The 24,310-nt window shown below is 34.6% G+C and overlaps 4 protein-coding genes across 7 annotated transcripts; all 4 read right to left on the reverse strand.

Annotated features, from left to right (window-relative positions):
• Nucleotides 1–988: 988 nt before the first annotated feature.
• On the reverse strand, nt 989–6,829 carry LOC110872148 (gamma aminobutyrate transaminase 3, chloroplastic). Its single transcript, XM_022120932.2, has 19 exons — nt 6,677–6,829; nt 5,580–5,662; nt 5,409–5,493; nt 5,252–5,324; nt 5,050–5,147; nt 4,514–4,606; nt 4,365–4,438; nt 4,243–4,281; nt 4,058–4,146; nt 3,858–3,934; nt 3,705–3,779; nt 3,558–3,605; nt 3,404–3,487; nt 3,200–3,287; nt 3,037–3,115; nt 1,930–2,020; nt 1,559–1,637; nt 1,344–1,459; nt 989–1,227 (listed from the first exon to the last, which is right to left on the reverse strand). Exons 1-19 carry the CDS (start codon nt 6,710–6,712, stop codon nt 1,153–1,155), a joined length of 1,482 nt encoding a protein of 493 aa, XP_021976624.1. The 5' UTR covers nt 6,713–6,829; the 3' UTR covers nt 989–1,152.
• A 1,583-nt stretch (nt 6,830–8,412) lies between these two features.
• LOC110872149 (inorganic pyrophosphatase TTM2) lies at nt 8,413–13,425 on the reverse strand. Of its 4 annotated transcripts, none has more exons than XM_022120934.2 (12): nt 13,261–13,425; nt 12,001–12,348; nt 11,792–11,906; nt 11,018–11,213; nt 10,811–10,924; nt 10,541–10,714; nt 10,217–10,411; nt 10,020–10,142; nt 9,393–9,499; nt 9,210–9,309; nt 8,875–9,120; nt 8,413–8,779 (listed from the first exon to the last, which is right to left on the reverse strand). In XM_022120934.2, exons 2-12 carry the CDS (start codon nt 12,338–12,340, stop codon nt 8,561–8,563), a joined length of 1,929 nt encoding a protein of 642 aa, XP_021976626.1. In that variant the 5' UTR covers nt 12,341–12,348; nt 13,261–13,425; the 3' UTR covers nt 8,413–8,560. The 4 variants fall into 4 exon arrangements, with proteins under 4 accessions (XP_021976626.1, XP_021976627.1, XP_035832352.1 ...); XM_022120935.2 differs by having other exon boundaries at nt 13,236–13,425; XM_035976459.1 differs by having other exon boundaries at nt 13,130–13,425.
• A 3,861-nt stretch (nt 13,426–17,286) lies between these two features.
• LOC110872150 (peroxidase 11) lies at nt 17,287–19,185 on the reverse strand. The gene is made up of 4 exons (XM_022120936.2): nt 18,932–19,185; nt 18,656–18,847; nt 18,361–18,526; nt 17,287–17,819 (listed from the first exon to the last, which is right to left on the reverse strand). Exons 1-4 carry the CDS (start codon nt 19,154–19,156, stop codon nt 17,395–17,397), a joined length of 1,008 nt encoding a protein of 335 aa, XP_021976628.1. The 5' UTR covers nt 19,157–19,185; the 3' UTR covers nt 17,287–17,394.
• A 1,209-nt stretch (nt 19,186–20,394) lies between these two features.
• Nucleotides 20,395–22,020, reverse strand: LOC110872151. Its single transcript, XM_022120937.2, has 2 exons — nt 21,890–22,020; nt 20,395–21,375 (listed from the first exon to the last, which is right to left on the reverse strand). The coding sequence occupies exon 2, from the start codon at nt 21,351–21,353 to the stop codon at nt 20,565–20,567; it is 789 nt and encodes a 262-aa protein (XP_021976629.1). The 5' UTR covers nt 21,354–21,375; nt 21,890–22,020; the 3' UTR covers nt 20,395–20,564.
• Nucleotides 22,021–24,310: the final 2,290 nt, after the last annotated feature.

Here is a 24,310-nt window from a genome sequence, read left to right on the forward strand (position 1 = left end):
TCATCGCGAGTACACAGGTGATGAAATTATTAACGAATTGGAACCGATGGGTTTGGAACCTCAAGAAATACCACTGGCTTTCAATTATTTGGTGGAGAATCAACCTAAAGCGAGATCACTATTTAGTTGTTCTCCTAATATGCGGTTGAGTTTGCTGATAGGTATGATGGGTTTAGGTAATTAAGGACTCAAGGATGCATTTATCTAGTAAAGTTTTTCTTGTTTGATAACTTAGTACGTTTATGACCTTTTTATTTGTTTCTTGTTTGTTTGACCTTATTTAGTAAAGTTTTTCTTGTTTGATAACTTGGTTTCTTTATTTCCTCTTTTAATTTGGTGTTTTGTATAGTGGTTATGGCGTTATTCCACAGTTATTCGAATTTGTTGGTCAAACAGTATACCTATCTGAAGTGGTTCACTGTTTGATTGCTGGACCAGATGATTGGAGATTGGAATATGTTAAGTGAAATGCAGGGAATTTGTTGAAATGTGTTATGTTATGAGACTGTTAAATTAATCATTTCGGTTAAATTCAATAGTATAGCATCTTTTGAACGTTCAAAATCCTTGTAAAAACGTACTCTTGTTACTAATGTTACTTTTTCACACAGTTAATACAGGTCTAGTCCTCGGTTATGGTTTTTTCATAATTTTTGGTTTCTGGTAGGTTCGGGTTTAAACCGGGTCGGGTCGAGTTAACTCATTTGCTCAGCCCTACATGAGTCTCTATGTCATGACATATTTTTAGGTTAATTAAAATGTTCTATGTTTAAAGGGTATAATGGTAAAATTGTTCCTTTTTTTCTTTTCCTCCTAACTCGGAAACACATAAAAATATAAAATGCTTGATTTCTTATCTTTTCCTTTACTTTTCACTAAACTCGGGAACATGAAAAAAAAATCACATCTTTTCCTCTTTTTTCTCTTTTAATTCATTTTCCTTCCCCTCCCCTGTTAAATTAAATGAGACTCGGGAACATTGTTAGTATAATTTGTTTAATAGCCAGAAAGCCTTATAAAAAACACGCAACATAATATTTCCAAAATGATCTCCACACATTTTCAACTTTGTGCAAAAAAAACATTTTTTATTTGATAGTTTCAAGTTTAACATCTTTCTTGACACATTTTGTCCTCAAGTGTTGCAAAAGGCTACTTCAGCTGATGTTTGAGTTCTTCCACCTTTCTTTCAGTGTCCTTCAGTGCCTTCCCATATTTACTTATCAACTGTGAAAAACATCAAAAATATAAAGATATTATTTTACCCATTATATCGGCAATTGAAGTTTCAATAATCGGTTAAGTTTCAAACGATCTAACACAAAATTTTAGCGAAAACCCACCTCGTCAACTTCATTAGATGTCATGATGAAAGGCGGAGACATCATTATACTATCACCAGCAACACGCACCAACATCCCATGTTTCTCACACTGTGCTCCAAAGTATGCACCTATTTCTGAGTTCAAACAACATTAAAAACTTTGTATAAGGTTTGATGGTTATGATTTATATAGTTGAATATGCTCATGATTCTTAATTTAAAAAACAATCTTACTCCATTCAGGCGGGAACAATTCGTGTGGTGACTTGTTATCCGTAAATTCTGTCCCCAAAATCAATCCAGTTCCACGAATCTATAAACATTTTAACATTTAAACATGTAACGAGTTGGCATGTTTTTACTTTCTGAGGTCAGACAGGCAACTTCTAAATAAAAAATAAATGAATTGTTGTTACGACTATGACACCAAAACGATATGTTTGTGATGCCGGATATATAAAGTTTAACATATGGATACAATATTGCCTAAAAAGATATGAGGATTTTATTTGAAATTCTTAAGTTGAAAAGCATGTTTTTGGATCTCAAAAGTCAAAATGTATTGACCAAATGAAAATAACCCGAAAAGGCTAGAAATTACGTACCTCTCCAATTATGGGACTTGAGGAAAAGGCTTTTATACCGTCTTGAAACATTGGGGAGATACGGTTTACTTGATCGAGAATATTTCGCTCTCTAGAAAAAACCAACATATTGATTTAAAAATCATAAATAATATGATTTTCACTTTCATTTTATTCAAAACTAGGATTACAACCCGCCGCAATGCGGCGGGGATTCTTTAGTTATAACTAAGTCGGTCTAGAACCCGCACATTATGTTAACCCTGTCAAACGGGGAATAAATAGACGATGTAAAACGTTCACCCACACACGCATGTTGCATCGTGTTAACTCGCAAAATTTAGAACGAAACGTAAAAACGTTAAGCCAAAGACACACGTTGCGATGTGTTATGTCACAAAATTTAGAACCAAGCATAAAGCGAAAAATTTGCGGAAAATGAAAACTATAAAGAAACAAAGTTGAAAGTAAAAAACTTATGAGAATAAATTGCAAAAGATAAAGAGTGTTGGGTTAAAAGTAAAAAACAAATAGTTTTGGGTTAAAAGTAATTTATGAAATACTTTTGGGTGAAAAGTAAAAAAAATCATTTTTTTTTTTTGGAAAACCCCTAAAGCCAACGTTACGACAACCATATGCATAACCAGATTTTCTTTGAAAAACCCACAAAGTACACATCGCGTTGCAGCGGGGCGTAAAACGGTGTCAAATAGTACTAATGTCACACAACCGTCATCAACCACCAACACTGACTCGACCTAGGATATGCGTGTTGCGAAACCTTTCAAACATGGAAAAATAGAGGCAAAAACGTTGAACCACACATGTACGTTACGTCGTATTAACTCGAAAAATTTAGAACTATACGTAAAACGGAAATTTGCGAAAGATGAAAAGTATAAGTGACAAAAGTTGTGAAGTTAAATTGCAAATAATGAAAAGTTTTGGGTTAAAGTTAAAAAAAACAAATTATATAGGGTTAAAATTGCAAAAGGTAAAAACCTTTGGGTTATAAGTAAAAAAGTCAAGTTTTTTTTTTGAATAATGTGCAAAGCATAATGTACAAGTTGATATGCACCAAAAGTTTGCTTCTTTATAAGGGTATAATTGGAGCAAATAATAGCATACTGGTAAATCTTGAGAGTTTCCAGTGCAACAGCACAAGCTACAGGGTGCCCGGAGTACGTGAATCCATGAGAAAATGTACCTGATATTATAATATAAGCAAATTAAATATAAGATTATGTTGGAGATATAGAAATAACGGTTTCGTAAGTTTTTCGTGTAGTACCGAGTTTATTGCTTTGAGAATATATGACATCTGCAACCTTGGGGCTCACGAGAACAGCACCAATCGGCATATATGCTGAAGAAAGCGCCTGAAAATATTAATTGTTATTAACCTTTTGAATGATTAAAAATGGAAATTCAAATACAAAGTAAATTATTAAGTATATAACGGTTCTAGAAGTTAAACATTATAATCCTTTTATACCTTAGCAATGGTGACAAGATCAGGTTTAATGTCGTATTTATCACAACCGAACATGGTTCCAAGCCTTCCGAAGCCGCAAATTACCTGTAAATAATATACAATACTATGTAGGAAGCGTATCATGTAGGTAAGAGATTAAGAATATAGAAAGTACCTCGTCAGCGATGAATAAAATGTCATATTTTTTAACAACAGCTTGAATCTGCATAAACAAAAGACATAAAATAAAATTATGAAAACGAGCAATCAATTGAGCGTAGCGTAGGGTCAAAATGTTGGTCAATTTAAAAGTCAACTTGACCTTCTCGAAGTATGTTTTAGGAGGAAGTATCACACCTCCTGCTCCCATAACTGGTTCAGCAATAAAAGCAGCAATCTAAAAAAAAAAAAAAACCATAAAATATAATTAATTAAGTATTGACCTTTTGTTAAATGATATGCGAAGTGCGTTTACCGTCTCTGGTCCTTCTTTGAGAATAAGGTTCTCCAAATTGGTAGCCAATCTAGTTGAAAACTCCTCTTCGGTCTCACCTAACATATTATTTAAAAAACATTAAAAATTTATAGAAAAAGACGTCTTGAAATACCACGCTTATCAGTTATCACATTGTTTTCGGACGGTTAAATGTTCGTGATAAACAGAAAAAATCGAACCTGGAAGATGATATCGCCAATAATGGGGGCAATCTGTATGCAATACAAACGGAGTTGGCAGATCAAAATGTTGATGTAATGCCGGGAGTCTGAAAGAAAACAAAATTATAAACAAAAAAAAAATATGTTAGAAAATACACTTTTGACTTTTATGGTCAAAGTCAAAACTTCTATACACATCATACCCTGAAAGGCTAGCTGATATGAGAGTGGATCCATGGTACCTGTGACAATACAGAGTACACATTATAATTGTGTTAAGCATGCAATGTAACATTTAAAATTACTCGTATGGATGTTAAATTACGATTTTGTCCGAGCGATGATTTTCTTCTTATTTGGCCTTCCGAGCGCATTGTTGTAGTACCAAACCAGCTTCACCTATAAAATCGATATTGATATGAAAATGGTGTTTCTTACAAAAATTAAAATCACTAATACGTATTATAACTGAACCTGAGTATCATTTGCATCGGACCCGCTGTTTGTGAAAAAGACTTTAGCCATTTCGTTTGATGTGAACATTCCCAGAAGTTCTCTTGCAAGATCCTGTAAGCAAAAGTATATAATATTAGAGTTAAATGCCATTTTAGTCCCTGTGGTTTGGGCCATTTTGCCAGTTTAGTCCAAAGGTTTCATTGTTAACCTGTGGGTCCAAAAAGGTTTCACAGTTGCCATTTTAGTCCACTGGGTTAACTTTATCCATTTTTTCTGTTAACGAGAAGGCCAATTCGGTCATTTTATATGGCTGAATTGCCCTTTTAGTTTACAGAATTACATACAAAATGACCAAATTGGCCTTCTCGTTAACAGAAAAAATAGATGAAGTTAACCCAATGGACTAAAATGGCAACTGTGAAACCTTTTTGGACCCACAGGTTAAAAATGAAACATTTGGACTAAACTGGCAAAATGGCCCAAACCACAGGGACTAATAATATTATCATCAACTATTAATGTAACATGTATGTTAATAAACGGTTCTATTGTACCAAAGAAGGTTTTGTAGTACGGTTCCAGAACGAATGGTAGAAAGGTAAAGTATTTAGTTGCTTGGTTGCCGCAGCAATTAGACGAGGCTCATTCCCACCTAAAAAACAATTCAAAATAATATAAAAAAATAAGTAAATAACTCGTTTTAATAATTTGTTGACGGTTTTAGAAAGCTGTTAAAAATGAAAATACGAGATTGACCTAAAGGATTGCACCACAAGCCTGCAAGAGCATCGAGATACTTCTTCCCATTTACGTCATACACGTATGATCCCTATAAGTATTGAAAGGTAAAAAATAAATAAAAAAATGAAAATGTGACTATAAAAGTTAACAAAGTGTTACAATAACAGGATACCTCAGATTTTTCTATCACCAATGGGTTTGAATCAGTAGTCTGCCATCCCGCTGTGAAAGGCGCCAACATACCATGCCCCTTATATCTAAGAAACCGTATTAAAGGTTAAATGCAATAGGCATTCACAAAATATATGTAAACGAGTAGTGTTCTGCGTCAAATACGACATACCCATCATCATCAACAGCGGCGGCATTGGTACTGTGCCATCTTACGGTGGAAAGATTTCGCACATTTCTTGTGCATGTATGAACCTGTAAGCCACAACATTATTATAAAAAAAATGTATATAAATTCATAACTACTTATTGAAAGTGAATTCATAAGTGTACCAAGAATCCCATAGGTTTAAATTTTGAGTTAAATGCTATTTTAGTCTCTGTGGTTTGGGTCATTTTGTCAGTTTAGTCCAAAGGTTTCATTTTTCACCTGTGGGTCCAAAAAGGTTTCACTGTTGCCATATTAGTCCATTGGGTTAACTTCATCCATTATTTTTGTTAACGAGAAGGGCAATTCAGTCATTTTATATGGCTGAATTGCCCTTTTGTTAACAGAATTACATATAAAATGACCGAATTGCCTTACTCGTTAACAGAAAAAATGGATGAAGTTAACCGAGTGGACTAAAATGGCAACAGTGAATCCTTTTTGGATTCACATGTGAAAAATGAAATCTTTATACTAAACTGGCAAAATGACCCAAACAATAGGGACTAAAATGGCATTTAACTCTTAAATTTTTAATCTAACCATAGACATCTTCATTTTTTTTCTAATGGAAATCTGCTGTTAAAAAAAAAGAGAGAGATCTTCAATTTAAATAATACATTTTGTGAGAATCAAGAAGACCTTTTAACATTAAGGTCAAACCCTTTAACTAAAGTCAAAATTGACATAAATTCTCATAAACTCAAGGGAAAAAAACACAATGATCAGAATCAGATTGTATAACAAAAGTGTGGTGGGTGATTAATTTAACCAAAATCAACATCAATTAAATATCTGAAAAAGTGTTGGGTATAATTTAAGAAAATAAAGGCGTTGACCGTTCAATTTTGAAGTCACAAAAAAAGAATATAAGTCAGAAATACGTCTAGGTGCATTCATCAATCAACATAGCCCTAAACCCTGTTATCGAACAGAGAAACAGTAAAGAGACTTCAATTATACAATAAATGACGAAATATAAGAGATTAAAGATAGAATTTAACAATCAGATGATCATGAAACATAATATTAAAACATAATAAATGAGAAAGTGTATAAACCTTAGAGGAGGTTGATGATCGAATGAAACGATTCATGTTTTCTTGTTAGTGAGAGTGAGTGAGTGAGAGAGAGAGAATCAAGAGGACAATAATAATAATAATAATAATAATAATAAATAATTTGATTCCAGGGCCTACAACCAACCAAGGTTATGTCATGTATGTATGCATGAAGTAGACAAGTAGCTAGTGTGTACCTTTCTTTCTTTCTTCCACACACGGAAAACACTAAAGATTCCAAAGTGTTTGTTTTGGGTTTTATTTTAAGTTTAACCGTCAAAAAATTTACTTAAACATGTCAGGTTCGTGTTGATTTGATGATCCCTAGTCGACACGTTTATTATTATACTTTCTTTAGGGTGAACTATGACGACATCTTTTTTTAACCACATCAATATCTCTTTTTCAATCAAGTTAACTAATTGGGATCCGGCACAAACAATGTTGAATGTAAACAAATCTGATTTGTCCATAAATTAGATCTATAGTTGGTATTGATAAGTGAAGTTGGTTTACTTTGAATACTCCATTTGGTCCAGTGAATGCACCAAGAGTGTTTGAGATTGATTCTGTTGGCCGTTAAAAAAATATAGCTAGAACTAAGATTAAATAAATACAACACAAAAGAATGAAAACACATTTGATAAGAATATAATAAGATAATTTTATGATAGCAGATTACGATATCAACATTATAAGTAGCAGACAACATTTAACTTAAATCATGATATTATCAACACACCAATCTATATAATCAGTACATCCATTGTGTTGTTATTGCTATGATGTCTTATTTAGAGATGTACTGTTTTGTGCTATTACAAAATCTCTCACTCGTAACAACTAACAAGGGTGGTTACAGGAAGAACCCCCGTCTTCTCCTTCCAGTAACGAGCTTATGTGTTGCCTTTTTGCATATTTATCTCTGACGCTTTGTGACCAACCACCTTCAATTCTACCTTCCTCTAAGAGCATTCACATCCAATCCATCAAATTATACATACATTCCACTAAAAAACAACTCCTATATCAATATATTTTCACTAAAAACAAATACGTTTTCTCTCTCCGTTTCAATTAAATAATATTATCATTACATTTTTCTCTCTCCTTCACTCACAACCACTTTCAAAATATATTAAAAAATTATAACGGGTGAACAGTGTTCCCCCAAATATACAGATGAACAGTAACATTTTCTCTCTCCTCTACTCACAACCACTTTTTATACCCTTTATAATATAAAAACCCCTCCTCACATAATTTGATGGTTAGGATGTGAATGCTCTTACGCCTATAAACGCTCTTTGGGTTTATCCTCTTACATATTTTGGACAACAAAATACTTGCTAAGTACTTAATATGGGGATTCTTTTTTTATTTTCTAAAACGACAAACTCACAGACCCACTAATCTGGTCCAAGATTTAAATTTGATTTCAATGGCTCATCGCGTAGACAACTAAATTTGAAGTTCATCACGATGAAAAACGACAAGAAACAGTGCTCGTGCAGGAACCTGGAGCGCCCCTCATGTAGTATCATCCAAGATTTCGACAATTACGAACAACAAACCTTCAACCTGTAGGACCTGTAGGACCAATCGGTAAACACATCCAATTAGTCCCATCAGGATCCCAGTATGACTATTCTTTTTACTGAAGAACAATCTGGTCCTGATTCACCTATGATCAATGGAAGATAGAAACTCGAAAATGTGAAAGTGACAAAATAACATGAAAGCTAAAAACAGTATCTTTCTTTGGTAAAAACTCGAAAGTGACTAGCGTTCAGTCTGTAAAACCATTGATCAATTTGACCCATGAACATTCCAACTTTAAGAAGAAGAAAAAAACGAAAAGTGAACGAATTAATCGAAAAAGAATCAATTTCTTGGTGAAACACCCTTAAACAAGAAGATCCCAACACCACCACAGGCAAATGCTAACAGTAACGAAACCACGACGCCATCAAGCTTTGACCTTTGACTTTTCTTGAATTCTCTTTCCTCACGAGATCTTTCATCCATTTTACCACGAAGACTGTTACTCAGAAGATCAAGCTGATGCATAATTTTCAGTTGGTTTCTTCCAATTCCTGTTATCTGTTTTGAAAAAGTCAAACAGTAAACAAAAACTTTCATCTTTTAATAAAAAAGTCAAACACTTTGGAAACACATATTATTATAAATATTATTACCTCTTCTACCAAATTAGAATCCTTGACTAACTGAGTCGACGATGACGAATGGCGCACCGCGGATCCAGTGAAATACGAAGTCGACGCAGATCCAGATCCATTACACGCGTCTATTTTCTGTTGACTTTGACTACCATAACTCATCCCTTTAGTGAACTGCGAATTCAGTTCATCAATCCGAGAAGTAAATTCGTCCATGCGATCATTCAAAGTCGAAATCTGTTCTGAAAGTTGACTAATTGCTCCCTTAACAAGACAAGAAAGAAGAACAGTCAAGTCAACCATATTGACCTTCTAGAATACGCTAACATCACTTAAAGATACAATGAAATCACCTGGCTTGCTAACGCGCGTGTCGGTTCCTGACTCGTGTCCTCAAATCTTTTAATGGAGGTTAAATTTTTACTTGCGGATGAATACGAATGTGACAGTCCACTGCAGATATAAAAGTACGTAACCGTAAACAATGACAACGAATTTTATTATCTTTGTGGGCGTTAAACTATTAAGAGATGTACCTTTTATGAAATTTATTTCCCCTTGTAGGTAGAGTAACCGAACCTATGGGACTCGAAATCATTTCCTCATCTATGCTTAGTTTTGTTTTTAAATCATCCGGTAGCACCTAAGGCATTTGACATTTAAAAACTAAACTAACTTTTTTAGAAAAAATTAAAATTATTCAAGAGTAAAGTGTCGTTTTCGTCCCTGGGGTTTGACACTTTTGCGACTTTCTTCCAAAGGTTTGTTTGTTTTTCCGCATCTGGATCCAAAAGGTTTGAAATCTTGTCAATTTCATCCAAGTCGTTAACTCCGTCCATTTTTTAACGTTAAGTCAGTGGTATTTTCGTCTTTTTAGACATTTTTTGTGATGATTAAAGGGTTTGGGTGGGGAGAAAGTCAACATAGGTGGATCTTTATTTATTATAGTGTTTTTTACTTTTATAAAAAAATGTCTAAAAAGACAGAAATGCCACTTATTCAACGGAGAAAAATGGAAGGAGTTAACAAGCTGGATGAAAATGGCAAGATTTCAAACGTTTTGGATCCAGATGCGGAAAAACAAACCTTTGTACGAAAGTCACAAAAGTGGCCAAACCTCAAGGACGAAAATGGCATTTTACTCTTGATTCAAGCTTTTATACCATGACTTCATTCAAGAGCTTTTCGAGCTTCATTTGTTCAAGATACGTTCGCGGAATATACGACCCTTCTAATCCCAGACGCTCAGCAACGGATCTAACGCCTAAGCGGTCTCTTCCTAGCACCTTCTCAAAAAAAAAAAGTTTAAAACCATGACTTATAAAGTCAAAGTCAAAATCAAAGTCAAGGTGTGTTGTACCTGAACATAACGTCGGTTAACTTGTTCCAACCAGTCGATTTTCACGCACACGCTTTCATATGTGAACACGTGGCTACTTCTTTTTAAAATGGATGCTATTGTGTACCCTAATGCCATTAAACCACCAAGAAGCCGAACGCTAACTTCAAAACTTATTCTTGGAGATATTATAAATGGAGGATCCGTAACCCATTCCTTTAATTGTAAAATAAAAAAAAATAAAAAAAAAAAAAAAAAAAAAAACTTAAAAACCAGAAGTAATATGCATAAACATAAACATTTTACAAAAGAAAAAAAAACATCGATTAAACGCAAACAGCAAACCTCAAACATAAGATTGTATTTTCCTTCCCTGTTCCGCATCCGCAAATAAGATTGACAGGTTTCCGGATCTTCGCCAGGTGGCAAAAGAAAAATATCGTAAATCTGCTCCAATGATTCCGTACATTCTTCTGACATGGCAGATTTGACTTGTTCAACACTCACATTTCTTGATGACTAAAATGTTTAGAATTGCGGTTAATTAGCAAGAATATCAAGAAAGCCGAAAGTATAATTAATAATATTAAGAAATTAAAAAGAAAGTATGAAAACCTTTAGGATATAAGTGGGATTTTGAAATCCCGTAAAGGGATTAAACTTGTTAACGATCTTGATATGAGCGGTTTGGAGGTCGGGTTCGATGAATGCCTTATACATCGGATAAACCTGCATATATTAATTGATTATAAATACATATTTTGAAAACTTGTAAATCGAACCTTCTTTCTACCTATAAATGAATTAGAATTTAGATTAAACCGTTTCAGAAATCTGGTATATGATTTCTTCAGGTTCCTGTCCAGCCCGTTGTATGTCCCTTAATACCCGTTTAACAAGATCAAAATGAACGCCACCTGTCACGGATACTCTAAGATCCAACAAGGGCCTCAACTTTTCACTCAATGCATAGATCCCCTCGATTATCACTATTCGAGAGCTCGGGACTTCGAGTGTCCTGACACCATTATAAAATTACAAAACATCGCTTAAATGTGTGTAGGGCTGCAAACGAACCGAACGAACACAACGTTTGTTAAGAAATATGTGTGTTCATGAACACTTACCGAACGAGGTTTATGTCCGTGTTCGTTTGTTAAGGATATGAACGTGTTCATGTTCGTTTGTATATATATATATATATATATATATATTTTTTAGGCAACGAACGAAAACGAGCATTGATGAACACAAGTGGAAACAAACAAACACAAATAAGCGTTTATGAACAGAATGTACATTACACTGATACTTATTAAACATTTTATTTGTCGGAATTTTGAAGTAATACAAAAACTAAAAATACTAATGAACTATCGAACATAACCGAACACGTTACGTTCACAAACATAAATGAACGAACGCGGCCTCTGTTTATGTTCGTTCATTTAACTAAACGAACGATACGAAATTTCTTGTTTGTGTTTGTTTGTTTAATAAACGAACGGACACAAGTGAACTTCCCGTCGAACGGGAACGTTTGCTTCTTTTGCAGCCCTAAATGTGTGTGTTATTTAGTAAAAAAGATATACAAACCTGTAACCTGTGCGACAACTAGACTTGAAATCGTATATCGGGACTTCAATCGTCTTGCCTTCTTTCAAATCAAGAATGTTTTTTAGCAAAGTATCATAATCCGTCAAGCGAGGATCTATTAGACAACAAAAATAAAAAAAATGACACATTTGGTTTCTTGAATGTTGACATGAAAAAGTCAAAGTTTAGCAATGATGTTAACAGCTTACCATCAAAGTTACCATCAATTACTCGGGTGGCATCGTTGTAATTATCCATCGATATGACTGCAACGCTCGGCATGAAGCTAAGTATTTTGTCGGTGAATGCGGTTTTCCCAGCACCCGAAGGACCCGCTAACCCGATCAGTATGATTCCATCGTTCTTCTGGGCTAACATCTGGCAAGCCCGAATCACAACAAAGAATCCCTTTTCGAATGATAAAGAATCCTTAATTTGAACGATTTCAAACCGCGCATTGTCTTTTCGTTTAACTAAACGAACTTGATCTTTCAAGAGTCGCTGTTTTCTTGAATTTGATTCGACGTTCGAGTTATCTTGAGCCATCATGTTCAATTCTGTACAATAATAGTTGATAAGCAAGTAATTTACATTGTACTTTCATGGGACATACTGCTTACAACAAACAGATTTTTGGGCATGAAATCATATGTGATTATAATAAGTGACAGAAACAAAAACCCTAATAAACAAAGGGTGGTGCTAAAAATACACCACCCCCAAATCTATAAAGTAGAACGTGTCACATCATATGGGCCATATGATAGAGCGACGAAAAGAGACAAATCGTCGGTCGGACGACTTTTTCATATGTCACATCAATCATTTGTTTTTCTTTTTCTTTGTCAGTCAAACACATCAAACAGAAACAGACCGTATGATTTGACAAACACCACCTCATACATACAACCCTTGTACGACCCATATGACCATTTTTCGACTGTCATAGGACCGTATTCCCTAAACACATAATCAAGATTAATTTCTAATAATGAAGAAGCAAACAAAAGAACAAACTATTATGCACAATTGGGAAATTACCAATTACCCACAACATTCTTGTTTCTAAAACTAATAATCCAAACACATTCAATGTCAGCCAACCCAGAATCCCACAAATGTACGAACAACACACATCAATCAATCTTCACACAATTCCAAATTAACCAATCAAACATCAACAAATACTAAAACAAATCAACACCCAGATCAGCAATTACAAAAACAATTATACCCCACGAAAACAAAACTCAAATCGGATCTAAAACCAATCAAATCAACCGACATAACCGATCAAGAAAACCATTACAAAAACAGAGTAGTTTCAAGATTACCAACAATTGAACAAAACCCTTTAGTAAAGATCAAAAATTGATCAAATGGGGTGTTAATCCAGTGGGTTTGGAACAAGATTACACAGTGGGTTTGTGAATCAAGAACGTACAAAGATTGTCAGTAAGGAGGCATACGTGTGAGAGAGAGTATTAATTTGTTTTGTTGTGAAAGATGAATTGAAGGATAACGAGGTGGTGATTCTCCTCGGGAAATGGGAATTTTGCAGGATTTTTAGTGAGAATGAGAGATTATATAAACCCTTTGAACAAAGAGAGAAAATATCAGTGCGAGCATGTGTGTGTGTGTTTGTGATTATGGATGATTTTTTATTGTGTAAATAGATTTGGGCTGTTGGGGCCCATGTTATGGTCTTGGACCTTTTATTTTTAAAAGTTGGAAAGGGACTTGCTTTTGTAAATTTTATTATATTGATGTAGAGATGCCCAAGTTGGGTATTTGAATACCCGGTTTTGTGTATGGAACCGGTTTTAGGTACCGATTCATAGAGAAAACCGGGTATTGGAATAACCAGATATGGTTATAGTTTTGGTTCTTAACTAAAAAACCATACCTTAAGTATCAACTCACGCCCATGCCACATGACATGGGCCGTGACGTGAGTGAGGCGTGGTACATCGCCGAACGGGTCGTGGTTGGTAGCGGGGTTAGGGTAAATTAGTTTATAAAAAAATAAGAAATAAATGAATGAGTAATAATTTAAATATGATTGGGGTGGGTGATGTGGGTAAAAGGGTGAAAACATTGTAGGTGAAAGTGAGGGACAGTAAGGTGATGTGTCAATGATGTGACATGTATTTTATGACGTGACAGTGACGTGAGGTGAAAGGGATGTGAATTCATTACGAATAGCCGAAGAATCATAGACCTCTATCATATAAGCTAGCCTCACGTTAGCATCAAAAGTGTTATTTCTCTCCGCCATCTTCATTTGATTTCATTTCACTTTCCTGATTTTCTTTTGTAAAAGTATATATATATATTTATGCATAGTTTATTTGTATTAAAAAGACTGTCGATACCATAAAATAAAGTTTTATGCGTGTGTTCAGGGGCGTCCCTGGAGGTGGGCGGGGAGGACCACCGGCCAGGGCCCAAGATTACGAAAGGCATGTTTTAAAACAAAAATCTTATATATGTTATAATTATTTTTTAAGAGTATACCAACATAATTAGATGAATGGCTTAGTAGTTAAGTTCCCTATTTCCAAACTTGAAAGCCCGGGTTCGAGTCATGCTTGCTGTTATATTTTTTGAAGGGTTTCATTTTATTTTTTGAAGGTTTTTTTTTTTAAATCTAAAATAGATGATATTAGTTTTGATATGTGAATTGATTTTGGTGTGGATTGTGCTGACAAAAGTAAACCACATTTAGAGAAATAGGAAATGTGTTTGTTTTTTTCATTTTTCTTATTGTATTGTGTTTTTTATTATGTGATAAACCTTATTTGGCCCGAACCGTTGAACCGATCCGAAACCCGAAACACATGGCCGTAGCATCTCTGTTTGGTCTGAGCGAATACTATGATTTCGTGAACAGTTATATAAAAACCTAGTTTACATTTATATATTTCATTAAAGCTGAGGAGAACATTTTTTTGAGCTTGAACAGGGCACACGAATTTTTAGGGACGGCCCTGCGTGTGTTATAGTCGATTTACATAATAAATTGCACGAGTGTTAAAGGGACTTTCATATAATAGTGACTCTGAAATGAACGTCTAACTATATACAATACAAAGATTTATTCTTAGGAATTTAAAGAGGTCAATAATGATATTTAACTAAGTTTTAAATAACCCTTTAAACATAGCGTGTAGTGGTCGTATAATTTAATTAGGTTAAATTAACGTCTTTTTTTTTAACCGATGGTATGTTAATCAATATAATTTAATTTGGAGTTTAGTAAAATCTTCTAAAACAGAGGGTATACTAGCCATTAGTTTAATTTGGTGAAAGTTACGTTATTTTAAAGTTGAATAACATCTTTTGACTTTTCGTAGTTATGTTACATGTTTATAACATTTACAAATTTCATTGTCCCAATATATTAAAAGAATGTGTTTAAATGCATCGTTTTTTACTTGTTACACGGAAAATAGGCTCTACACTCATGACATAAGAATGTGTATTTAAAAAAACAATTTCATATTATTAACAATCTATATTTAATATATAGGTAACTACTTGCACAACGTATCATATATATACGAGCCAAGATGTTTTTTTCCGCTTCACTTATTTCACCCATTTACAATCCTACATCTTTATTACTAAAGGGTTGTTTGTTTCAGCTCTTAATGGTTTAGATTGTTTGTATCGCGAACAGATGTTTGAATGGTTCAGACATTTGCCCTCGAATGTTTAGTATTATATTTAGTCAAAATGATTAAGATCTCTTATCTAAATTAGTCAGACATTTGTTTTTTAATGGTTAAACATTATACTGGCTCTTAATGGATCAGACTTCTTACTAGTTAAACACTTAATGGTTCAAATCTCTTATTAGTTTAGCACTTGCTCATTATTCAGAGGTTGCCAAACAACCTCTGATTGTAACTTTTTTTAATTCAAAACTCTTGCAATTTCTAACATATAGTACTAAATAAAATGTCAACCTTAGGAGAAGTAAAAGTCACATTTGAACTCACATGTTTCCTTCCCTACACATGCTAATAATGTCGCATTTAAGTTTATGTACGTGAAGAAGAAATGGTTTTATATGCCATGTACATTGAACACTTCCTATTCTATCACCTCAACTACATATTCACCATCAATTATGATGATCATCTCCCCACATAGTACATATGAACTATCAAGTCAGTGGCGGCTTTGATGTTATGCGGGGAGGACCTCCGCACAAGACCCGTGATTTTGAGGGGCACACGATTTAAAAAAAAATCCGATATACATATATATGTTATTTTTTTAAATAGTAAAGACATACCAATTCCAATATAGCCCATTTACAAATCATATTTTATGTTTTAGAATTTAGCCCACTTGACATTAGGTTTATTGAGCCTCATACTAGTTTGATTTTTTTAAAATAATAATAATAAATCATTACGGAAGGACACATTTTTCAAGCACGAACAAGATACGTAAATTCTCAGAGACGTCTCTGCATCAAGTTCACATTAATAGGGGTCGTCACGTGGTAAAACAAACGGCGTGAAATGACATATTCAAGAATATTCGTTAGGAAAAATTGATACAATTTAGTTAGAAAGTAGTAAATAATCTTATGTGGTTGATTTCTCCCTATTGTTATTACATCAAACGTATTCATGGTGGAGGATAGATACGAATTGGTTAAGAAAGTAGTAAATAATTTATATAAATATTCTTTCTTAAGTAAAATTAAACTTTTAACTGATTTGTTTACAATAACTAAAAAGACACCTAATGCAGATGACAACTTGATTTGGTAATTTGGAGCAAAACCTCATGCCATATTAAACCAACTCATGTACTAGACCAGACCCTAGACCTAGGGTTGTAAATTGTAATCGAGTCGAGCCAGGCTGGGCTTGAGCTCGAGCTTGAATTTAAACGAGCCAACTCGGCTCGTTAATGTTTCAAGCTGAAAAGTCGAGCTCGGCTCGTAAAAACTTCGAGCCAGCTCAAGCCTAATCGAGCCGGCTCGTTAATTATTTTTTATATTTTTTATTAATTATTTTACAAATATTTATAACATAAAAAAATAAAAAAAATTAACACACTTTTCTAAAATATATATACACACACATACATACAAGTCACTGAGTCAAGCCACATAGCCGAGCCGTTGCATCGAGCCAGGAGCCGAGAACCCTTGGCTCGAGCTCGGCTCAATTATAAAACGGGTTGGCTCGAAAACAAAACGAGCTTTTTTCAAGCGAGCCTCGGGCCCTAGCGCTTTTTGAACACCCCTACCTAGACCTGACCCGTTAAGGCAACAAACTAATTATTTTCGATTATGCTTATAATTCTGACGATCAAAGTGGGTTTTTTCCTGGTGGTCCTGACGGTTTTGGGCCATCCTCGTTCAGGCCATCGGTTCAACCGATCTGAACCGGTTTTTGACCACCCCTACACATTAACACCAATGAACACCATATTTAAATATTTTTTACACGATTTTTAAAAACAATATATAATAATTTCAATAACATAGTGTTATAAATATAAATAAGGCCCAGATTACATCTTGATCATGAATATAATAAAATTAAAACCTTGTAAAATCAATCACCAATCCATCTTTATGTATTCATAAACCTACAATTCTTCCTCACTTCACCATCAACATAAGTCTCAGGATTTGTAATGTTTCCCATTTTCACCATAGACTCAGAAAACTGTGCGAAAAACGCTATCTGATCTTCTGCGTATTTCCTCACAAGTTTACTTGTTTGGACTCCAAGAACGCTGGAATAGAGTTCTTGATCCGAATTAAGAAGACCTTCACCTCTAAGAAGTATGTGGTAATATGTGTTATCGAAAAGACTAGGTGAAACATAGTCCATTGCCGCTTCGTTGTTATCTCCTCCTCCTGCAGCCGGACATGTTGCCTTTAAATTTTTGAGGTTTGGCTCTGCGATGTTGCTCATTGTTGCGGTTGTTTGGTAGTCTCCATAGATTCTTGCTCGATAGTTTGTACAACGAGCCATTCCGATTGTGTGAGCACCTAATAATAAAAGATCCTTGAGAAATTTATCGAGGCAAACACCGCTTATATCATAAAAAACAATTATACTTGGTTTTTATAAAAAAAAAAAAAAACTACTTACTTTTGATAATTTTTTTTTTTTTTTTTGTATAGTAAAGTCCTTCACTTGTCTAAAATGCACATACTTGTGAAATATTTTGAAATAATCACTTGTATACTCCTAAATTTGGTCAATTTTGATAAGTTTTGCAAAAAAAAAAAAAAAAAAAAAAAAAAAAAAAAAAAAAAAAAAAACTATACAATCTTTGTTGCACAATTTAAAAGTTAACAAGACATATTTGTAACAAAATTTGAAAGTTCAAGTATTTTAGATAAGTTTAGGGACTTTAATATACAAAAATTAGTTTTGACTTTTTTGTAAGTTGAGAGACTTTAATATAACAAAGCTAGTTCAGGGATTTTTCTATGAGAAATAAGGAAGTATGTTGGTTTTTTTTTTTTTTTTTTTAATAAATTCAACCTTTTTGAAATTTATAGAATACTTTTTTTTTTTTTTTACCAGAAAGTGCAACCATGTCAGTGACAGAGAGGCTTTGATACAGAAACTTAGATATGATGGATAGAAGGCCGTCGTTTGGACGAGGAATATTTGATTCCACCAGCGAAAAACTAGCTGTTTTCGAGTCTTTTCTACCAGCCGGGACATCCCAATAAGGTCCACCAACCTGTAACCACAGTTCATAACATCAGCAATAATCATAAGAGAACAATCTTTATTGCTAGACCGGTTACTGGACCCCACAAATACCCTGTTAACCAGTGGGACCAGGTAAATGCGATATGTTTTAACTTACCAACACAGTTGCATCTCTTGCAGCATATGTAAGAAGATCAGCGCATGAAACTATGCCGGGACACTCAGATTCAAGCTTTTCCTTTATCCTATCAATGAATTCAAAACCCTTCAAAGCATTTAAATTGGTGGGAGCATTCTTTTCTCCTTGTAACGTGACTGTATCGTCTAGCAACACCGATCCATCACAACCCTAGATCAAATCAAGAAAGATTAAATAACAAACTAAAAAGCTCAAAAATGGAAACAAAGAAAGAATCGTTTTTGTTGAACGCACTTGTACGAAGCAGTCATGGAAGTGTAAGCGTAGGATCAAAGCGGCGTTTCTAAGATCAGACTGCACAGCACACTCCATTTCTTTCCTAACAATGGCTTCTGCATTTGGGCAAGAAGATTTGTAGTAATCTAAAGACAATGGTGGGTTAGTTTTAGTTGCATGCAAGAACTTGAAGCAAAAGATGGTGAGAAATGAAAGAATGAAGATGGTTGGTTTGATTTTCATTGTGATTATGTTGGTTTGGGTTTCTTGGGTGGTACTTAATGGAAATGGTTGGGACTGAGGCTGTATAAGTAAAGAAATTTGCATGCATGCGTGTGTAATATGTTGCTTTTTTGTATGAAATTGTGTTTTTAGTCAAGAGAGGATGGAACCACTATTGGGTTAGTTGGTGGCCATTTTTCAACAAAGATTCATAAAAGGAAAATTCTAATTAATTGTCTTTTGATTATGTAATTAACAGTCAATATCTGCTAAACATTCGTTTACTTTATATATAAATTGATAACCAACCTTCAACAATCGATGCGAGCATGGACTGTTTCAAGCTCAATATCTAAAGTTCAACGTGAGTAGTTTTTCAAACTTGAGAACTGCTCGAGCTAGTTTATTGTTTATTAGTTATTTGATATTTTATTCATGGCCACATATAATTATTTTTATATATATAATATATATTGTTTTGTGGGGAGAGTTTAAATGAGAACGCTAAATATTGTGAGAACCGTGAAAACGAATTAAAAAACAATGAGAACTTCGTCAAAAACAATTCAAATTCAAAATTTCTTTTTACACTTATCATTATTATCCGAATACAATGTTAGATATTAAATTTATACGTTGAAATTTACGTGAATTGGTAAATAAAGAAAATGTACACATGTGTAAGTTTGTCATTTACACATGTGTAAATTTGTTATATTTACACATGTGTAAAAATCTAATAAGAGTGATTTTAAGAGGAGAAATGAATTATTTAATGTTGTAAATTCTTTTTTTGGTGTTGTATTTTAATTTCAATAAGGATTGTATTAAAAAAAATTGGTTTTGATTGGTGTTCTCATTCGTTCTCACGGTTTTCGCAATATTTAGCGTTCTCAAGATAACCCTCCCCATTGTTTGGTTATTTTTATCAAATATATATGCATAATAAATAATATTAAATTTCTATAAATAATAGGCCTGTTTAGCTTGCGAGGCTAGTGAGGCCCAACATATAAAGTCCGGGCCCGTTTATTAAACGAGCTCCGATTTAGGTTCGAGCTCGTTTAAGCCCAGTTCGATTCAAATCTTTACAGAACCAATTTGAAGTAGCTCATCAGTCATGCAGCTCGACTCGTTTACACCCCTACTCCAAACTTGTCTTTAACTTCCACCATAGTAAACCAAACAAACATACAGTTTCTTAAACAAACCAAATCAAATTCAACTTACAATCTTAACTGACTCGAAAACCGCAAAACCATTTTAACATTTAGTTTTTTTAGAGTTGAGATCTGTTTTCCAAGACCAAACCAAATAATGAACACTAAAAAGTCACAACTCCTTAAAAAGTACATGTATTACAAGAAAGGAATAATACACACTGCTCAGTTCTCAAATACAAAAAAGTATGAAAAATTTGAACTCGAAATCAGGTATATAGTTCAGAATCCAGGTAATGATTTTTAAAACCAAACCTCAAGCCTTCATCTTCATCATCAGCCTCAATACTAACTTCCATGTTCGGCAACACATCTTTAAGCAACAAATCTTTAACCACCGACGTTACCAAACCACCCGATTCAGGCCACGAGACACACAGAGTCGCCTTTATATTCATCATCTGACAACAACCCAACAGAGCAGCACCCAACCCTTCTACAACACTTCCTGAAGGAAAATAGCTTAAACTTTTCAAAAGCGGGACCCTTTTTCTTTCCCTCGAGGTTTCCAGCTTCATTACAAATGTATCATCTGTTGAAATCCTGCCTCGGAAGTTTCGGCTTTGAACAGAATCAAAGATCACAACACGCTGTGGGATAATGTTTTGACCGATGAGCGTTTTGGCAATCGAGTGGGTTCGCTCTGAAGAAACCGAGTATTGGAAGTTGGCAAGAACGATGGATTCACTACCGTGGCTGATGGCGTACAGGTTGCAAGATTTGTCTTTAAGAGAAGGGTTAACAGAGTTCCCTGAGGATGGTATTTCCGGTAGAATTAGGGTTCCGATTAGTGTTTTGGGGGATAAGTGGTGGAGTAAGTGTAGAGATGGGGTGGAAATCGCGATTATGAGGAGTGAGGGTCGAATTACGGTTTTGGAATTTGGTGTGGAGTGTAATATGAAGGGAGATGGTAGTGGTGGTGCGGGTGGAGCAAAGTTGTTTAAATCTTCTAAGAAGAAACGTGAAGGCGGTGGTAACTCTGTTAGCACGTCTTCCATGTCTTCTTTAGGTTATTATCACCTTAAATTCACACACGAAAGGTTAATAAATATCAGAAAACTTCTCATCATTTGCTTTATATCACTCTTGAAACTAACTATAAGCAAACAAACAAACAAACATACACAGTAAACTGCAGCAAAACTGATATCTTTTCTACACTTGTGATCTCAACATTAACCGGAAAGAAGCACAAATTCAGGTACACTATTAACAAGTTGTTCTTTCTAATTATCACTAATCCAACTTTCTTACAAAGGAAAACATCACATAGTTCAAGCTATAGTGTATAAATTGACCTAATTAAGCAAAATCAATAACACATGATACTAAAATAATCCAGAAAATCTTCACTTGGAACCCTAATTCCATACCTACGTGTTTCATTAACATTTTTAGCATAACCTACTTGCGGAATAATTATTTAGGCGAATCCAGGTGAAAAACCCTAACAGAAAGTCAATTTTTACATTTCTTGAGCAGGAAGAAACATGTAATAGTGCGTGAAAAACAGTAAAACTGAAAGAAAACATACCGATTATAATGATATTGATTGGAATTACAGCAGTGAAGAAGAGAAACCGTTGTTTTTGAGATCTGATAGCCTACTGAAACCTGCAATTTCCTCTTTGATTTTGGTCTCTTTTATGCATTGCGTTTTATTGAAGATGAAGTTATTTCAGCTTTATCCCCTCAGGTATTTGGAATGACCATGAAACGCCCCTCATCTATAGACACTATTCATTTAGCTACACTCGAACTTTACGTTTGTTAATTGAGCCCCTTGATAATTGATATTGATTTTTGAGTAAACTGCCATTTTGGTCCCCGAGGTTTGGCCAGTTTTGCCACTTTAGTCCAAATTTCAAACGATTTGCGATTTTGGTCCCTGTGGTTTCGTTTTTTTTTGCCATTTTGGTCCAAATTTCAAATTTGGTCAGATTCCCCAACTAAAACCCTGATATTTTGTCTTTATCCTCAGGGGTATTTTGGTCATTTTAGATTTAATATAACTTAAAATTTATTAAAAATAATTAAACCCAAATACACCACAAATCAACAGTCCCTTCTGACCCAAATACACCACAAATTCACTTCAATTTCATTCTCAATTGTTACAAAAATGACATTTGCATCATTCTACTGTGATCAATCAAAGAGATCATCGAACAAACCTATGATTTCACCACAACGAGGTCAGAATCAAATCAAGTGGATGATGATGAAACAGATAATGAATTTTGGTTGCTTCGAAGACCACCAGCATGATGATGATGAAGAACACATAATCAAGCTCACCGGAATTGTTGAATTACGCTTTAACCACCACCTGCCTCTCTCTCTAGCACCCCTATCTCCCTCTTCTCTCTCTCTCTAAACAACCCTCTGTCTCTCTCTCTCTCTCTAACACCCCTAAATCATCTGCCGCCCCAAATTAGGGTTATTAACATACTTGCAGATCCTAACATTCAAAGCCATTTCCTTAAATACAACCCAGAAAGCTCAACCCGTGTACGGCGGAGATGAAGGACTTAAGACCAGGCCGGAGTTTCAGAAACGGTGGTGGTGGTGCTTGTGCCGGCAAAAAGGATAGAGGGAGAGAGAGAGTGTGGTGATGGTGGCGGTGGTGATCTGAAAGGGGAGATGAAGATGAGGGTTTTGAAGATTTGAAAGGGGAGATGAAGATGAGGGTTTATTGATTAATGTGTATTGTTTAATTAAAAATGTGTTATAATAATTCCAAAATGACTAAAATACCCCTGAGGGTAAAGACAAAATATCAAGTTTTAAGTTGGGGAATCTGGTCAAATGAAATTTGGACCAAAATGGCAAAAAAAAAAAAAAAAAAAAAAAAAAAAAACAAAACCACAGGGACCAAAATGGCAAAAGGTTTGAAATTTGGATTAAAGTGGCAAAACTGGCCAAACCTCAGGGACCAAAATGGCAGTTTACTCTTGATTTTTTTTAACATCCAACAAAGCGTACCCACATGTGCGATCGCAAACAACGCCAATGACCCTTCTTGTCACCAATTCCAGGGGAAACTTGTCGCTCGAAAGTCCACGGTGATAAAACCCTTAGCTCGCGCATTACATTTTGTCGGCATAATTATTGTAACGTGGTTTGGAGCACCTTTTCGAGGTAAGTTTTACATCAATAGACTCGTATCCTAGTTCTGATCCAAAGTCCTAATACGTCAGTTTGTAATTCAGAAAAAAAAAACTTAACGGAGTTAAGTTTTTTTTTTAACTGAGGACCGGTGGAGAAAAATATGTGAAAGGTGGGACTGACATGGAGAATATTCAAAGGTGAGACTGACAATGGCCATTGACGTCTAGTTGAGATTATTACAAGCCAATTCTCCTAATATCAATATGATTTCTGATTTTACATGAAAAAATCACTCAATCCAATTAGGGTATAGTAAGGTTTTTAAATTAGTCTAAAACACACAAACTTGTGAACAAAGTTTGATGAAGGAATGTGATAACCTCATAAACAGATCAAATTTTGATGAAATGGCACTTCAAATGTGCAAAAATAATGACACGGATAATTTATATACCCGAGATGATATAAATTTGTATATAAAGCGATCAGGATGAAGTAGCGTTCCACGTCAACAAAAGAGTCTACGTAACATACTATGGAATGGGGCAATGCGCTGGTAGCCAACATTGTTTGGTATGCAGAAATGAGAGGTGGAATGGAATGAGTGATTACGAGAGAATGAAAAAAAGAGTGTTTGGTTGGTCAATGGAATGGAATCACCCATTCCAAAAGTCATTCCATTCCCTCAAAATCATTCCTTCAACCCCCATGTTTTTTTTTCCATTTCATCCCCTCTTGCAACTCATCAACAACACCACAACCCACGACCTTCGCCACAACCCACCACCACCTACCACCGACGCAATCGCCGCCACCCGTCACTGCCTCACCCCGAAAGCTACCG

This window comes from Helianthus annuus, chromosome 8, assembly GCF_002127325.2.
Source record: "Helianthus annuus cultivar XRQ/B chromosome 8, HanXRQr2.0-SUNRISE, whole genome shotgun sequence".
NCBI lineage: Eukaryota > Viridiplantae > Streptophyta > Magnoliopsida > Asterales > Asteraceae > Helianthus > Helianthus annuus.

Excerpts from the sequence above, each read along its gene's own strand:
- LOC110872148 (XM_022120932.2), bottom strand. The coding sequence starts at position 6,712 with ATGAATCGTTTCATTCGATCATCAACCTCCTCTAAG. Across the intron at positions 3,606-3,704 it reads CTAAAACATACTTCGAGAAG|ATTCAAGCTGTTGTTAAAAA; the intron begins GTCAAGTTGACT and ends TTGTTTATGCAG. Across the intron at positions 2,021-3,036 it reads GAAACTCTCAAGATTTACCA|AGAGCGAAATATTCTCGATC; the intron begins GTATGCTATTAT and ends GGTTTTTTCTAG.
- LOC110872149 (XM_022120934.2), bottom strand. The coding sequence starts at position 12,340 with ATGATGGCTCAAGATAACTCGAACGTCGAATCAAATTCAAGAAAACAG. Across the intron at positions 9,500-10,019 it reads AGCTCTTGAATGAAGTCATG|GTGCTACCGGATGATTTAAA; the intron begins GTATAAAAGCTT and ends CAAATGCCTTAG. Across the intron at positions 9,310-9,392 it reads GGAAATAAATTTCATAAAAG|TGGACTGTCACATTCGTATT; the intron begins GTACATCTCTTA and ends TTATATCTGCAG.
- LOC110872151 (XM_022120937.2), bottom strand. The coding sequence starts at position 21,353 with ATGGAAGACGTGCTAACAGAGTTACCACCGCCTTCACGTTTCTTCTTA.
- LOC110872150 (XM_022120936.2), bottom strand. The coding sequence starts at position 19,156 with ATGAAAATCAAACCAACCATCTTCATTCTTTCATTTCTCACCATCTTT. Across the intron at positions 18,848-18,931 it reads TCCATGACTGCTTCGTACAA|GGTTGTGATGGATCGGTGTT; the intron begins GTGCGTTCAACA and ends GATTTGATCTAG. Across the intron at positions 17,820-18,360 it reads TGACATGGTTGCACTTTCTG|GTGCTCACACAATCGGAATG; the intron begins GTAAAAAAAAAA and ends TTTTATTATTAG.